This window comes from Lathyrus oleraceus, chromosome 4 (genome assembly GCF_024323335.1).
Source record: "Lathyrus oleraceus cultivar Zhongwan6 chromosome 4, CAAS_Psat_ZW6_1.0, whole genome shotgun sequence".
Taxonomy (NCBI): Eukaryota; Viridiplantae; Streptophyta; class Magnoliopsida; order Fabales; family Fabaceae; genus Lathyrus; species Lathyrus oleraceus.
Genome location: NC_066582.1, coordinates 244,755,068 through 244,772,186, shown reverse-complemented (window position 1 = coordinate 244,772,186; position 17,119 = coordinate 244,755,068). Strand labels below are relative to the sequence as shown.

Genomic DNA, 17,119 nt, shown 5'->3' with positions numbered 1-17,119 from the left:
TTCTAAGCCTTGTCGATATAGCAACTCAAGTTCAAAGCTCTGACATATATATAATAATGCAATGATGTATGCAATAACATATGTTAACAACACAAATAATCCGGATAATCTATGTATACTGCCTGATGCAGGATTAAAGGTCCGACGTCCATGAGGATAAAGGCATGTAGAGTCTATGGTTTCCTTCAGAAAAAACCCATATCCCCCTCACATGTATGTATTATCCTTAAAGGTTGATCCTAAAAGGTTCTTAGAGTTAATGACCTATTTTGAGATACCATTGCCTTAGATGATTGACTCGTTGGACAATTATGCTCCCAAAAGGATCCACTCTAGGTGTGACATCTCGTGTCAACCATGATTGTAGAATAACTCCACGGAGGTCAAACGCGACTCTAGTCACATTGTTATCTGTGTCTATACTCAAGCTTGGGTATAAAGCTTTTCTCTCATGTAACAATAGCCCAACCTAACATAGAGTATAACAACTAATATCGAAAATATAAAGCAAATGAATATAATGATAAAGCGAGTAAAGCGCAAAGATAAGTAAGCTAAGAAAGCAATCAAAACTAGGTTTAACCCCTTTTAGCAACTAGGAAGTACTCCAAGTAGTGAAGTATTCCTAGTAGATTCGCCAACTGAAGCTAACAAAAATATACCCGAACACATTGCACGCTCGAACATACAACAGAGTCACCATCGAACTTTATTTATTCCAAAGGAAAGGGAAAAAATTGGTAAAACCTAGGGGAAAAATATATGTTGGGTAAGGAAGTCGATTATGCAAGGGGAAGGTATTAACACCCATAACATCCATGATACTCCATTGGAACTGTTTTGATTGTTCTTGCTCGAATGGGTGTTATATCTCAAGGTTACTCGCAAAATAATGAGGGAAAAAGAAAGAAATAGATAAAGTGCTCGGTGAGGATTAGGGCCCTCATGCCTACATATCCTTATAGTGCAATAAGGAATTCAGAGCTCCGTAGTTAATAGAACTAATGATGGGAGATAAAAAGAAGAGTGATAAAAGGTATGATCTGAACCAAAGGATAATGTGATGAACTCCAACAAGGGAAGAAATTTGAACCCAAGAGTAAAACTGACATTGACCAATATGTGGACTAGCTGGAAGCATCTTCCACTATATGGTATATCCGAAAACAAGGAGAATTAAGTGTTCGGGTATGAGCCAAATAGCTCTTGGTTCACAAGGTGACACAAAATAGAGCACAAAGGGTTAATGTATTTGGCTCAAAGATAATAGGTATATCACATAGAGTGAATGAAGGTAGTATATGAATGCATCATGGAGATGAATGCAATGAATGACCAAAGTCATAGAATTGAAGATTTGTTAATAAGTGACTGAAGTGTAGTTTGAAACCAAGGTCAGAGTATATTGGAATCCATAGGAGAAATGGAATTTGTACCATAGAGGGAAACAAACTTACTGACAAAAAAAGAAGGAATAAAATGTTTGGGTACGAGCCAAACAACTCTAGTTACAAATGCGGATAGCCGTTATATCGTCCTAAAAGGATATATATGGAATTCCAAAGAAAATTGTATTTGATTACAAAGAAACAATGTGTCATTGGGGTGAACGGTTTAATGATTGAAGGTAGGTAATGAATCGTGAAAGATATGAATGATGCCCTAAGGTGGAATAATAATAATTAGAATTATGCTCGCCAAGGATTCACATCCTCATGCCTACGTATTCTCACTGTGCAATGAGAAAATCAGAGAATTCGTAGTTCGTGGAACCATGCAAACAAAGGAAATAAGGAAGCATTTGCTTAGGCAACTAGGCTTTGTGTAATCTGTACATCATCTCGTCCTGGTTCTTTTTCTCAAATCCAAGAGGTTGTGACACATAAACCTCTCCTTCTAATGAACCATTCAGAAATGCAGATTTCACGTCTAAATGCATTAGAGGCCAATTCCTGTTAGCAGCTATCACAATCACCAACCTGATTGTTTCATGTGTTACTACAAGCGCAAACACTTCAAAGTAATCTAACCCAATTTTATGTAGTAAACCTCTTACAACTAACCTTGCTCTGTGTTTGCCAATTGATCCATCTGGCTTTAGCTTCACCTTATAAACCCATCTCACACTGATGGCTTTCTTATTCTTTGGAAGTTCTGTTAGCTTCCAAGTTTTGTTTCTCTCTATGGCCTCAAGTTCTTCTTTCATGGCCTTCAGCCATACTTTCTGCTTGAGAGCTTCTTCCGTACTCACAGGTTCAAAGTCTACTAACATGGCACACAAAATAATTTTCCATTTAGAATCTACTTCAGTATCTTGCAGCATGCCAAACTCTTCAAACCTTCTCGAAATGTTTCTGATTCTTTGTGGCCTTTGAACTTGTTCAGAACCTTCTGATTCCAGAACGTTGTCAGATGCTGGAACTCCAAAAGTACCGACTTCAGAAGTATGACCACCTTCAGAATCTAGACTACCACCAGAATCTAAACCTCCATCAAAATCTGGATCAGAATCAGATACTTCCTCATAGTCAATCTCGCCTTATGATTATGACTCACTCTCAGAATCATTTTTAGGCTCTGACTCATCTTCAAAATCATAAACAATCTCTTTAGAAGTTAACTTTGCACCAGAGTTCGATTGAGATTTTCTCAAATCCCATACTTCTGACTCTTTCACAACAACATCTCTACTGACTTCAACCATATTACTGAATGGACAATGAAGCTTATAAGCACCTGTACTATGATACCCCACCAGTAACATCACCTTGCTTCTATCATCCAACTTCTTTCTAGTAACATTTGGAACATGTTTATAACAGACAAAACCAAATGCTTTGAAATGACTCACGCTTTGCTTATCTCCAATCCACCTCTCAAAAGGAATAATTTCCTTCAGCTTCTTGGTTGGACACCTGTTGAGCATGTATGCTGCAGTGGCAACAACTTCTCCCCACAAAGTGTTAGGAAGCCTCATCTCCTTCTGCATGCTCCTTGTCATATCAAGCAAAGTTCGGTTTCTCCTTTAAGCAAGACCATTGTGTTGAGGAGTATATGGAGCAGTCACTTCATGCTCAATTCCATTCTTCTCACAGAACTTATTGAACTCTGTAGAGTTATACTCACCTCTATCATCAGTTCTGAGAATCTTCAGAGTCTGAAGACTCTGTTTCTCAGCCTTGATTCTAAATTTCTTAACTTCAATAAACACCTTGTGTTTGAACTTTATAAGGGATACCCATGTCATCCTTGTGAACTCATCCACAAATGACACAAAATATTTATTTCCTCATAGTGAAGGTTATGGAAATGGTTCACACACATCATAATGCATTACTCCCAAGACATGTTTTGCTCTTGGAGCTACTTCTGATGCAAATGGCAGTCTTGGTTGCTTCCCTCTCATGCACACATTGAATGGCTTTTCTGGTTTCTTAATTGCAGGAATTCCACGTACCAGTTTCTTTGAATTCAGATGCCCTAAGCTTCTGAAGTTCAAATGACCAAATCTTTTGTGCCACAACTCACTTTCCTTCACAACACTTGTTGTGCTAAGACATTCAGAGTCTGCAGTCTTAACATTCACCTTGAATGTTCTATTCCTTCCCTGTTCTGACTCCATAATCATCTTCTGATTACAGTCATACAACTTCAAAAGATTGTCCTTTATGGTAATTGAGAAACTCTTCTCAATTAATTAACCTACACTCATCAGATTGCTCTTCATGCCAGGAACATATCAGACATTTTGAATTAACGCAGATTTGCCATTATTCATAATCACTCTAACATTCCCCATTCCTTCAGCATTCAGATATTTATCATCAACACATCTGATCTTGGTCATCTTCCTAGAGTCAAAATCAAACAGACATTTCTTATTTCCAGTAAGATGGTTTGAACAACCAGTGTCCATATATCACCAGTCTTCTAGAGATGCACTATCAGAATCAGAAGCCATTAATAGCACATGTTCATTATCATAACTTCTGACTATATTCGTTTCTTCTGGTTTCCTCTCCTTGTTTAACCAACAATCTGCAACAAAGTGACCAAACTTCTTACAACTGTAACATTGGACTTTTCTCTTGTCATACTTCTCATTTCCCTTATGACTTCTAGAAGTTGAGGTTTCTGACTTCTGAGACCTACCATATTTTTTCTTGGCTTCTGACCAAGACTGCTTTTGGTCTTTCTTGACAAAAGAAGCTTCCAGAGTCTGCTCTACCTCTCTCTCAGAGGTTCTTTCAGACGCAACTCTTGCGCCTCTAGACTGTTTTGCAGCTCTTCTATTCTCATGTTGCTCAGATCCTTAGAATGTTCAATTGCTACAACGATGTAATCAGACTGAGGAGTAAGAGATCTAAGTACCTTCTCAATGATACTTTCTTCAGAGAGAGTTTCTCCACACGACTTCATCTCATTTGTGATCAGAATCACTCTGGAGATGTAGTAAGGTACCTTCTCATTATTTTTCATGCTGAGGTTCTCATAATGCTTACATAGAGACTGAAGCTTTATCTTCTTCACTGATGCATCACAGTCGTAGCACCGCACCAGTGTGTCCCATGCAGCTTTCGCCATCGTCGAATCAGCGATTTTCTCAAACACGTTCACATCCACACACTGATGGATGTAGAACAGAGCCTTCTGAGCATTTTCTCAAACACGTTCACATCCACACACTGAGCATTTCTCTGCCCATATGTTGCATTTTCTGGAAGTACAACCTGAAAGTAACCATCGTTGATGAGATCAAGAACATCTTGAGCTCCAAACAACACACGCATCTGAATCATCCAACGATTCTAGTTCTTGTCATCGAACACTGGAAACTTGGTACTCAAATTACCGTTTTCATTCATTTTCAATCTTATGCAATACACTCAGATCTCACCTAAGCACAGTGTTTCCCAATCCTGCAGAATCAAGATATGTGATTCTGTTAGGATTCTGAACAGAAATTCAACCCGAATTCTCCAAACAGAAATCAATCACATAACACCTCATCGTTTTCCGTGATATTTCCATGTGAATCTGAACCGAGTTCTTAATACCAATTATTGATGCACAAGATGATAAAGATGAACAATAAACAAAATAGAGAAGAAAGAATAATAACAAAATGTGAGACTTTATTAAAATACTAAAATACCTTTTAACAAACTAAAATATATATGAATTAATTCCGACAATTAAAAAAAACCATTTCCCTCTCACTTTTGCAGCGATTCTCTTGCGGGGAAAAAATGGTGATGATGAGATACACAACTCTAACAAATTCCGTCAAAACCCTATTCCGGTTTCAACTCCATTCTATCGCAACCCTACATTCCTCCGTTTCCCGTCAACCCACCGCTCATAGCTTCTACTATGGAAGCTTCAGGTACATCTCCTCTGCCCCAATCCACGTTGACCAAGAAGCTTCTACTGATAATCGCGTTCCAGCTACAATTCTAACTGGTTTTCTTGGCTCTGGAAAGGTTCTATTTTTCTCACACTTCCAACTCTTCATCACATTTTTTTCTTATACCTTTTTATTGAATGTTTTTAGTTTCCGTATTGCAGACTACTCTTCTGAATCATATTCTCACATCCCAACACGGCAAGCGGATAGCTGTGATTGAAAATGAGGTATCAATTTTGTTCTACCTTACACATTACACAATAAGGAAATAGGTTGATAATAAGGTTTAAAAAAACTGTCTTTAACGCGAAAACCATGTGATAAAATGGAAAAATGGTATCAGAAGATACCGATACCGATACATGAGGTTATTTACCATTTTCACGATGAAAAAGAAGTTGTGAATAATTCAAACCGCGACGACCGCAATTAGTATCGCAACACCTGTACCGATTGAAATTGCGAAAGCCTTTAGGTGACCACACATTTATTTAAAACCTTGGTTGGTAATTTTGTTAGGAAAATAATTTTGACAAGATGTAACTTATGAAATCACACTATGGGTAGCTTTTTACCCAGCTCGAGGTAATGTATTAGTTTATTGGAAAATAACTTAACATGTTATTTATTTGGACAAGTGTAAAATAAGGGAAGAATTTGAGTGCGCTGAGTGTTTTTGAGGATCTATTCTTATAATATGGGTTTATGATTATTCATGAAATTGTCTTGTTGTAAATATTGCAGTTTGGCGAGGTTGATATTGATGGATCACTGGTTGCTAGTCATTCTTCTGTGAGTGGTGAAAATATTATCATGGTCAATAATGGCTGCCTATGCTGCACTGTGCGAGGAGATCTAGTTAAAATGCTGTTGGAGTTGGTTAGGAAAAAAAGAGACAATTTTGATCACATTGTTATTGAAACCACAGGTGTGCCAAATGCTCATGTCGTTCAAAGAATTTGTTCATTGTGTACTAAAGATTGAAGTGTTAAAGAGTGGATATTTACTTGCAAGTTGAAACTAACAGACCAAATTGTAAAGTTACTAATATTGCAGCGGCCCTTTGAAATTCCCTTTGCTTGGGACTTTTAATGAGATTTTAAAAAATATATGTTGTTTGATGAAAAAAGATGAACACATCATTATCGCCCTTATCTAACTCTTAATACATCAAGTTTATTACTGATCATGTGGTGCTTAAAAATCTTTTATGAAGTCCCTTTATGGTTCTGCAACTTTTTTTGAATCTAATGTTTGGGCTAAATAATGATTGATTGCATGGTTGAAATTTGTCTGTTCGGATGTTAGGCATATGAAACAGTTTAATAAAACATTATTTTAATGTCTAAATTTTTAACTGGTTTGCAGGTCTTGCAAAACCAGCCCCTGTTATTGAAACTTTCTTCAGTGATGAACTAGTTTCTGAGTATGTTAAACTGGATGGAGTTGTGACTTTAGTTGACTGCAAGCATGCCATGCAACATTTGAACGAGGTGAAACCAAGATTTGTAGTCAATGAGGCAGTTGAACAAGTCGCATATGCTGACCGAATTGTTTTGAACAAGGCAATCATCCGGCTTTAAGATTCTGTGATATTTCTGTGTACTTTCAACTTTGTTTCTATTCCCATTTTGAATGCTAATATATGTTTTAGTCTGTGCTCTAGATTTTGATTATTATTATGTGCTTTTGCAGATAGATTTGGTTACTGAATCCGAGTTAAATATATTGACCAAGAAATTAAAGGTATGCTTTTGTTACTTATGGGTGGTACACAAACTTTGTTTTACTTAACCTTACTAGGAATCTTTTGCTATATAAAGATGAATGTACAAACAACAAACTGGGTTCATGAAATGAACATGTGTTCTTGACTTCACGAGTTTCCGCACCAATTTCATATTGACTTTACCATGACCTAAATGATTCTATATTGGTTTTTTGACCTTAGTGAGTAGGGTAATTCAGAACATAGTTTACCAGAGAATTGCAGGTTGCGAAAATTCACCTCCCTGGAGCAAGTCATATATGGCATTGTGACTTGCAAAAGGGGAGTTTTACCTCCTGAGTACACAGTGTTGTTAAATTGCGGAATGGCATGGCATTTTTTTGACAACTGCCATTGGCAGTTTGTGATGGGATGCCACCATGGTGGTACCATTTGCTGCAATAGGGTGTTTATATATGGCAAATTTTTGGCCTTCCGCCATATTTCGTCATGGAGGCCATTGACAACACTGGGAGGACCAAACAGTATTAAGTAATTTCAAAAATGACAAGGTATTACTTTTTTTTCTTTCTTTCAAAATAAGGCAAGTCAAATATTGGATTTGGATCTACAACTGGTGTCATTTGTTTAAAAATAAATAATTTCCATGCAAAAGAGCAAGTCTTATCTTGTATCTATGACTTGCTAATTATCGTAAATAAGCAATCTCATTCAAGTAAAAATAAGATCCAATACATGACTTGCCTAAATCTTTTTTAGTAAAAAACACCAAGTCATATTCTGCTCGTGCTGCTACCTTGGAGATTTTTCAAAATAATACATAATAATGTACTATGAATGTCCGGCATCCCTTTTGGCGAGTTGCCAATGGCATCATCAAATTTCATGCAAGTAACTTTGTTCTGTTCCGAATTTCACTACCAAGGTAAAAAAAACCTCTCCATAGTCTATGATTGCCTTTCAAATTTCAATTGGTCAATGGTCGGGGATTATAGTTATTTTTATTGATATCAGTTATGTGTCTGTTTTAGAATAAATAGTGAAAAGAAAGGTGAAACTGATTATGGGATGGTTTTTGAGGGAGAGACCAAACTATCGAATTCATGGAGGGAGACCAAGCTCTCAAATTCTTAGAGGGAGAGACCAAGACTCGAATTTCTTGGATTAGTTCATGTGTGAATTATGTATTCTCTATAGTGTTTGTAATTACATGTCTGTTGTAAACATATTCTGCCATAAATAAAAGTCAGTTTCTACAATTAATTTGTATTTTGGTACTATTTCTGTCATAAAATTAGTTCTCTCTTGATTTTTCAATATGGGTATAATAGTTCTGTTGTTTTGGACTGAATTATAAATTATAATTCTTGCTCTGGGGCAAAAGGTATTAAACATCTAATAAATGTTTATCTGTTATGATAGATATAGCTATTTTATGTCTTACTATGATATGATGAATGTATGTGCATGTGTGTATTGTGGAAAATCTGAGATAAATTTGAATTATTTTCTATGAAATACTTCAAGATTTTTGCCTTTAATTTGTTTGAATTGTTTATTATATCAGCTTCTGTAGAGTTATATACGAATGTACCTAGCTCCCCTTGAAAACATGCTAATGGAATAATTTTTTCATTTATGGAATTTTTGCCAGCACATTAATGGAATGGCACAAATTAAGCAAGCTAAATTTGGATCTGTTGACATAGACTTTGTTCTAGGTGTGGGAGGATATGATCTTCAGAGGTAAGAAAATAAGAGGCATATTTACCATTTTTTTAGCTCCCGTTAAAGTACTATACTTACTCCCCTTCTTATCATGCCCACTTTTTACTTCCTAAATAATATGGCTATAAGTATGACAGATCATAATGCTCAGTAACCCATTTGTCTGTATTTACTGCAACTTTGTCTTCATCTTGATCAAATGTCTTGATATTTGCAGAATTGAATCTGAGGTAGATGGAGAATGCCCCTCTACAGCGAGCCACCCAGATGATTGTGGGAATGGTACTTATTTAAAAACTTGTCAGTCTTTTTCTTATTTACATTTTTTTTTCACTTGTGTTATTAGAGTTGACTGCAAATGGAAAGATGTTTTTGTTGGATCATGTGGGTTTGATAAATTTCATTTATCATGCCTGACACAAGAAATTTTACCATTGCATTATGCTAAGATCCTTCTTTTCTTAAAAGACTAAGGTAGAAACAGTTAAGAATAAACTGGATTTCTTCCATATAACAAGGGTTGTAAAGCAAAGTTAGTTGTCCTTTGTGGTAATTAATTGCGAACTTTTTCTATCTCACTCAGGCTCTATTTATAGTTTGCAGTAAAGTCTTTTGTTTAATTATATTGAGTTCTGTCTTCTCCTTTCCCTACATTGGAAACTCTTTAGTCTTGTGCTATATCCTTCCCTTTCCATTGTTTGATTGGTTCTAGTCTAAAATTTTGAAATAATGACAAAGTCTGTGTGACTTTGATTTGGTTAATACACTATGTTTCCTGATTTTTTTTATCATAATATTTTCTTGTGGTTATGAGTTAGTTCATCATTCTGAATGTATCTACAGCACACAAAGGGCATCATCATCAGCATAATCATGATCACGTGCATGATTCTGCCGTCACTAGTGTCAGCATTGTTGCGGAGGGAACTCTTGATCGTGATGAGGTAATTGTAATAATTTGTTTCTTTGTTTTTTGGTCACCTAAGCAGCCCTATTATGCTTTATTTATTGAGTAATTAATTCTTAGTTCTCAATCAGTCAAGGTGACCAAGTTAACATGAATTTCACATCAAATAGATTTTCAAATGGTTTTGTTGATGGTAACAATTGCTCAGTATAAAACTAGAGTTGTGAATTTGCTTATGGAATACAGTTTTTGAAATCGTTCTTATACTTTTCGGCCAATGATTTTGCATAACCATGCATAATATGTCACCGTGTTAAAGTGGGCTATGCCTGTTGTCATAGAAACCTGGGCTTGAAGAATGCATGGTTTAGTTTATCATGGTGTGTAATACATCTGGTGCAGGAACTCTTTCTTTAAAGTTTTTTCAGAATGTTATTTATAGTTTGTTTCCTCTTTTTTTGGTAATAAAGATTGTTTTTTAACTTCCAACCCGGTAAAGTCGCCTTGTATGACATACTAACTATGTAATGAAAAGTTTAACGACTAATGATTGTAAAAAAAGAAGATAGACATTCAATCTCATTTCATCACGATGTCACAAATATGTATGCTGTCAAATATGATTAAATGCACGTGTTAAAATATTTACATCGTCAATGCGTAGTTATTAAACATATATGTTGATCAATGATATTTCCTAACGAGCGATCATGTTTCTCCCTTACTTTCCCAATAAATGATGGTTAAGGTTGAAGATTGGCTTGAAAGATTGGTTGAAGAAAAGGGAGAGGACCTATACAGAATGAAAGGTGTCCTGTCAGTGGATGGTTCTGAACAACGATACGTGTTTCAGGTTCTCTTCTTTTCTACAATATTATCATTCTTCCATTCTATTGCTTATTGTTATTTGCAATTTTAAACCTTTCAAACTCAAATTTGTTACCCTATTTCTCTATTACTTTCAGGGGGTGCATTCTATGTTGGATGACAGCCCAGGAAAAACATGGGAATCCAACGAAAAGAGGATAAACAAGCTTGTGTTCATTGGAAGGAATTTAGATGAAACTGCCCTCAGAAAAGGCTTCAAAGGCTGTCTAGTCTAGTATTATCATCACATGCTTTGGTTGTGCATGGCAAAAGTAATTGAAATCAGTATATTAGATGGTGATCAAGAGTGTTGTTATTGAGAAAAAGCGAAAAACAAAAATTAAACATTAAATTGACATTTGATATCCAAGATATCCAGTTTATTCCCAATTGGACTATAAGCACAAAATCTCCTAAAGGTAATGTATTTTTCAACCAACAACCACCTCTGTGCTTGAACCACTGCCTCATGTGGAAATATTTCATTTTACACATAAATTTTCAGGTACTCATCCATGCGAGTGTAATTCACCTCAGGGTAAAGCTCAGATGCTTCTTCTCCATCTTCCCCGATTTCAAAGTTTGTCAAACAACCCTCATAGAAAATATGATAGAAGTGTCCAATCCCTACTTGAAGTTTATAATCCAACCCTGCAAATCAAATTCACGTAAACCATAAATCACTGACACTCATGTTACTTTCCTATAACTTTGTCTACACAAACTTAATTAGGAAAATTAAGTGAATATGTTACCTTTCAATGTTGTGAGAAAGCCTTCAGGAGTTATGTATGTCTTCTCGAGTTCCTTTCCAATGAGTTTCTCCCAAATTCCTATAAGTTCTCCTTGGGAGAGAATGTTTTCTTGTGGTCTAAGGTATAATGTTTTGTTTAAGGTTCGAGGATCATCTATTGTCTTGATTGTATATGTTGCAACATCATATTCATCCAAAAACACAGCTGCAATCATACATATATCTTCATGAATATATCATTATTGACAGAAAATGAAACATTATCAGTTTGTTCAAATTCTACTCTGCTATACTGTTACAATACCGTTATAACAACGGTTAGCATATTGCAGAACAATTCTACTATGCTAGAAGTTTGTTGAAGTTATAAAGGTACCTTTGAGTTTGCCATCTCCAAATAGATGAACTTTGTCCCTTGGAGGAACAAAAGATCCCATCTGAGAGAGGCTGCCAGCAAAGTATCCAGCAAAGAGGTTAGCAGAGATGTAAGTGAAAGGAATGTTAGCTTCTTCTATTGCTTTCCTTACAGCCATTTTATCATCAAATGTTACTCTTCCCGGCTCCAATGCATCTCCCATTCTTGCCGGATCTAGCCCAAATTCCGAAGGCAAGAACCGCTACCGAAGAAAAAATCCATAATAATTTTAGTATCCATGTATATAATTTTAAGAATCTTAGATAGAAAACATTCACTAAGTTACCTTAACATTGCCAGCCTCTTTGATAGCATCAACAAGTTTGAGTTGCAAGCCAATACTATGACTCCTAATATGAACACCAGAGATGGCACTGATCACAACATCAACCTTCTTGATAGCATCAACTAAGCTTTTGTGATCTGAAAAAGATGCTTCAATCAAATGAGCACCTTGTTTCTTGAATGAGAGAAGTCTTTGAAGCTTCTCAATTTGTAGACTCAATTCTGGCCTTTGAATCACGTAGGTTTCATGTCCTTGTTCTAAGCTTGCTTTCACTATTCTTCTTCCTATGTAGCCTGTTCCTCCCACTACTAAAACCTTGCTCTTCACCATTTTTTCCTTCTCTTTTTCTTTGTGATTCAATGTTTTGTTTTGGATCTTTGAATTCACCTTTTATTTATTGTGAACTTAGTTTTAGCTGAATTAAATAATGTAGTACCGCTAATTATTATTATAATATGGGATAAGAAAGAAAGAACAAGTTGTTGGTGTGCACTAAGAGTAGAATATTAGTTTTAAACTGTGACACAAATTATGGGGTAGCTGGGTAGGTGGAGGAGGTATCAAAACTAATTTGGTGTTTACGATTCTACCTTAGTTGACTATGCAAAGTAGCCAATTTTGAACACAAAAAACGACTAAGCTTTTTCCATTTAAAATTTTTATTTGTACTAATTTTTTTTATACAAATATAACATTATTTAATTTATCTATTTTTTTTATAATTAACAATAAATAGTGTCTTGATAACACAAACATATCATCTCTCTTAAAAGATAAATCTATAAAAATATTATCAATTATGTTGGAATTTCTGTCTTTATTGCGGTCCGTCTCTAGTCGTCTTAATTCTGACATTTGACTTGTCTTAATTGCAGTTTCCAACACCTCATTGTGTTGGGTTTGAAGGGATAGATTTAGTCTCACATTCATTGTTTAGAGATATGGTATGCGTTGTGTTTTTAAGTTATGATAATTTTCACCATAGAGACCATTTTGTAGGGTTTACTTATAGACAAAATCACATTTCTTAACAATGATATAGAGTTTGGTTTAAGATTCGGTGGATCACGTGCTATCAAATTTCTGTTATTAGATTATCCGTCTACGCTCCAGATATTCAAACTTGAACGTGAAGGATGTGTTAGAATTTTCGTTCATCGTGTGCATCCTTAATCGTCTTAATTGCATTGCCTTAATTCCCGTCTCTAACAAATCATTATTATTTTGTTAATTTTTACAATTAAATTGATTGATCTTATATTTGAAAATAAATGTAATGAAAAATAAATTGGAAAGAAAACTAGTGATGCTCCAAACCCATAAACAAAGAATCATCGTCGGGGAAGCACGAAAAGAATTACAATTATAATCTAAACCTCAACGATAGCAATACTCTAGCTCCCTTTTTGACGAATATAAATTTATTGAAAAACTAAAAGTAGAGTTACATAAATCTTGTGATAAGGATCAGATAAAAAACAGTGGTGCACTACAATCCAACAGAACAATAAAAAATAAAAATTGACAAATTAATATAAAAAAACAAAATAAAACAAAAATAGTCATAATTTGGTAAAAGATTCAAAAATAAATAAATAAATACCTGGAGATAAAAAAAAATCAAACCTATAAGAAAAACTTGGAGAACACTAGCATCACTCAAACAAAAAGACCTTCCTTAACCCACAAAAATCTTCTTAAGATATATCCTTGATATGATCCAATAACTTTTTTTACACGAATATTCTACAATCTCCTAAACTATAAAAACTATCCATGTGCAATAAAAAATTTATTTTTCAAAAAAATCATCCATATTTTATGTATCAGTATATTTGTAAAAAGAGTCTTAAGAGAAGACACTGAGACCTCTAATCTCCCATTTATCGAATCATTTATTTTTTTTATTAAATATATTACCCTTTTGTTAGATGTATCGTCATTCTTTGGGTTAAGTTATCTAAGCGCGGAAATGATTGGCATGCTCTCCTCTTGTAACGACACATAAAAAGTCGTGAGAGAGGTGGATCACACTCCCCTGAACTTAGGGTGGAAAATTGCTCACTCTTTAAGCGGTTGTTATTTGCAAGGAGGCCTAAGACTCAGACCCAATATGGTTATAAATATCCCATCATCACACTTGAGAAAGAAGGAGAACGACTACAATAGAGAAATATGCATATACAAAAGCTTCTCATCCCACATGAGATAGCTCTCAACCCTACAATAATCTAAAAGTATTTGCCAACCCCCAATCACTAGAGATTGTCACATATTTGTACTTTTAGCAAATATAGTTGACGCTTACCATGTGGCTCAATAAAACTAACATAGGCCACCATCACAATATTTAATAGGATTTTTGTCCTCGTGTTCATCCTCTTTAGTGTTGTAAATGAATATCCATGGAACAAATAGTATGATATTCATGTCTTTCCCATTAGATAAGTATGATATTTGTATTTGCCCCGTATATGTGCGGGTATCCACATGTTATATTTACATATATCTATGGATAACATTTTTTTTCTAAATATAATTTTTGACCAAAATTTCACCAAAATTTAATAACAAAATTTTATCACATTAATTTTCTTCTTTTTCACCAAAATATAATACCATAAAAAAATAATATTCATACATTTCATTTTTAACCAAAATAAATGAACATAATATCCATACATTTCATTTTTAACAAAAACAAATGAATAATATTCATACATTTCATTTTTAACCAAAACAAATGAAATATGTTCTGATTGTGAGTTATGATGCAAGAACAGACGACAGAGGAGTAGGAAGAGAGGCACTGGTTGAACGGGGAAAGAGCAGTACTGGTTGGTTAGACGATAGAATTGTTGAAGTGAAGTCTGGAGTATATAAGAAGCTTAAATATGAAATGGCCAAATAGGATTTTTATGGAATGTGAAAGGTTTTCTTCAAACAAAACTTAAAAAAATATGAGAAGACTATTTTTTTAGAAGATGAAAAGACAAAGTATAATAAACGAATGATATTTAAATAATTTTTATAATTTATTAACAGATACAAATATTTGTAGGCACGAGTATCATTAAACTCGCATCCTTATCCATTAAAAATGGGTATTTAAATATCCATTTAATTTATCCGCAATTATCTATTATGCTACCCACCCTGTACTCATGGCAGACTTTATCTACGAATAGCCGCATATACAGGGTTTTTTAATCCCTAATCGTTTGTGTTCATCACGACGAACAAAAAGACAACGTCTCCGGCCAGCGAGGAATCTGATGGCGAGGGAAATGTCATAACAAAGACACACATTGCTATGGATGATCTTCGTAACCATAACCAAACTTTGGATGACCTAAAACCCTTCTTGTGAATGTTGGCGGGTTTTTAGGATAAATGGTACAAATAAAGAGTTACACAACACTGAAGACCACCTTTGCACCAAAAGAAAACACCAGACAGGTCAAGGTATGATATTTAGTCATTGATGCACCCTCATAATCTAACATGATCATAAGACATCATGCCTCTAACTCCCAAGGGTCTGCCTTATCCACTTTATACCTATGCACGGAGTACCCGCTCCTAGATAAGCGAGTCACAGTTATCCAGGGGAATCGAGTGATTTTCAAAAAATTCTATGTAGAAAACTTGAAGTTGAAGAAGATCATAACGGTAGACGTGAACGTTGTGGGCATAAAAGTGAAGGTAAAGCCACCAAAGGAAGCTCTCATTAAGGAATGTTTAATCATTCCAGGTGAGGGGAACACAAAGGCTGTAGAAGAAGATCTCATATCACGAGATGATTTCTAGGGTGATGAGCCTCATTTAGTTCAGGTTGTTTGATGTTTATTTTTATTAGGCAAGTTATATTCTCGGCCTTTTTGTAAGGATAATGATGTTTTTTTGTAGGGACACTCTTTTTTAGTGTTGTTAAAATAACACACAATTTTTAATGAGGCCATCGATTCATTTATATAAGTTTTGGATTGTTGTTAATTTACTTGCAGGATGTCAAGAAGCAAAGGAATATGATCATGATTAACTTTAAGGCTATTAAACATGGTGAATCCTTATGTAGGAATTCTTGTTGCCTTTATGGTGAATCTCATCTTGGGGATCCAACACATGTAATTGCCTCCACGGGCGACAAGGATCCCAACTTGGGGATCCAACGTATGCAATTGCCTTTATGGGCGGCAAAGATCCCATCTTGGGGATCCATCGCATGTAATTTCCTCCATGGGAGACAAGGATCTCATCTTGGGGATCCAGCACATGTAATCTTCTCTATGGGTGGCAAGGATCCCATCTTGAGGATACAACACATGTAATCGCTTACATGGACGACAAAGATCCCATCTTAGGTGTAACACCTTAAATTTTGATTAATTGATTTAATTTAATTTTAAATGCCTTTTATTTAATGATTTTGGTGATAAAATGTTTTATGTGTTTTTTTATGATTGTGGGATTTATCGAGATTTATTTGAATTATTAAAACCATTAGTAGTTGTTATTTAATTAAACTAAGGGAAATATGGATTAAATGAGAAATATTGAGATATGGGGTGGAAAATAGTGTTTTTCTAAAATCAGTGGGTTAAAAGATGAGTTACAAATAGTTGGTGGAGAATTTTGAATAAAATAAAATAATTTGAATTGTTAGGTTATTTAAATAGAAATGTGGAGGAGAGAGAGAGATAATTTTACAGTACGTGAGAATTTTGGCAAAGAGGCAAGAGTAGAAAAGAGGCAACCCTAGGTTGGAAAAGAACACCATAACCAAAAGCTTGAATCTTTGCCGAAAATTAAGGTAAAGGCGGGGAGAGGGGAGAATTACTCTAGTATGAGTGTCAAAATGCATGAAGGGTAGATATTGATCCTCCTCCTCCTCCTCTAGGTTTTCTTCTATTTTCCCCCATTATTGATGCTTGTGTGTTTCTTTTGGAAATGTTTGTGTAAAACTTGTTGTGATTACTGTGAATGACATGAAATTCGTAAATTGTTTTACTACTGGTTTTTGGGT

At 35.0% G+C, this 17,119-nt stretch overlaps 2 protein-coding genes across 3 annotated transcripts; one reads left to right on the top strand and one right to left on the bottom strand.

The window, feature by feature from the left end:
* The first annotated feature begins 5,176 nt into the window (after positions 1-5,176).
* Positions 5,177-11,028, top strand: LOC127074847 (uncharacterized). 2 transcript variants are annotated; one of them, XM_051016244.1, is made up of 10 exons: positions 5,177-5,483; positions 5,569-5,634; positions 6,152-6,335; positions 6,776-6,972; positions 7,103-7,153; positions 8,791-8,882; positions 9,082-9,146; positions 9,708-9,808; positions 10,520-10,624; positions 10,737-11,028. In XM_051016244.1, exons 1-10 carry the CDS (start codon positions 5,250-5,252, stop codon positions 10,872-10,874), a joined length of 1,233 nt encoding a protein of 410 aa, XP_050872201.1. In that variant the 5' UTR covers positions 5,177-5,249; the 3' UTR covers positions 10,875-11,028. The 2 variants fall into 2 exon arrangements, with proteins under 2 accessions (XP_050872201.1, XP_050872200.1); XM_051016243.1 differs by having other exon boundaries at positions 9,082-9,164.
* LOC127074848 (isoflavone reductase homolog) lies at positions 10,929-12,576 on the bottom strand. Its single transcript, XM_051016245.1, has 4 exons — positions 12,094-12,576; positions 11,769-12,009; positions 11,394-11,597; positions 10,929-11,289 (listed from the first exon to the last, which is right to left on the bottom strand). The coding sequence occupies exons 1-4, from the start codon at positions 12,421-12,423 to the stop codon at positions 11,126-11,128; spliced, it is 939 nt and encodes a 312-aa protein (XP_050872202.1). The 5' UTR covers positions 12,424-12,576; the 3' UTR covers positions 10,929-11,125.
* Between the last annotated feature and the right edge of the window lie 4,543 nt (positions 12,577-17,119).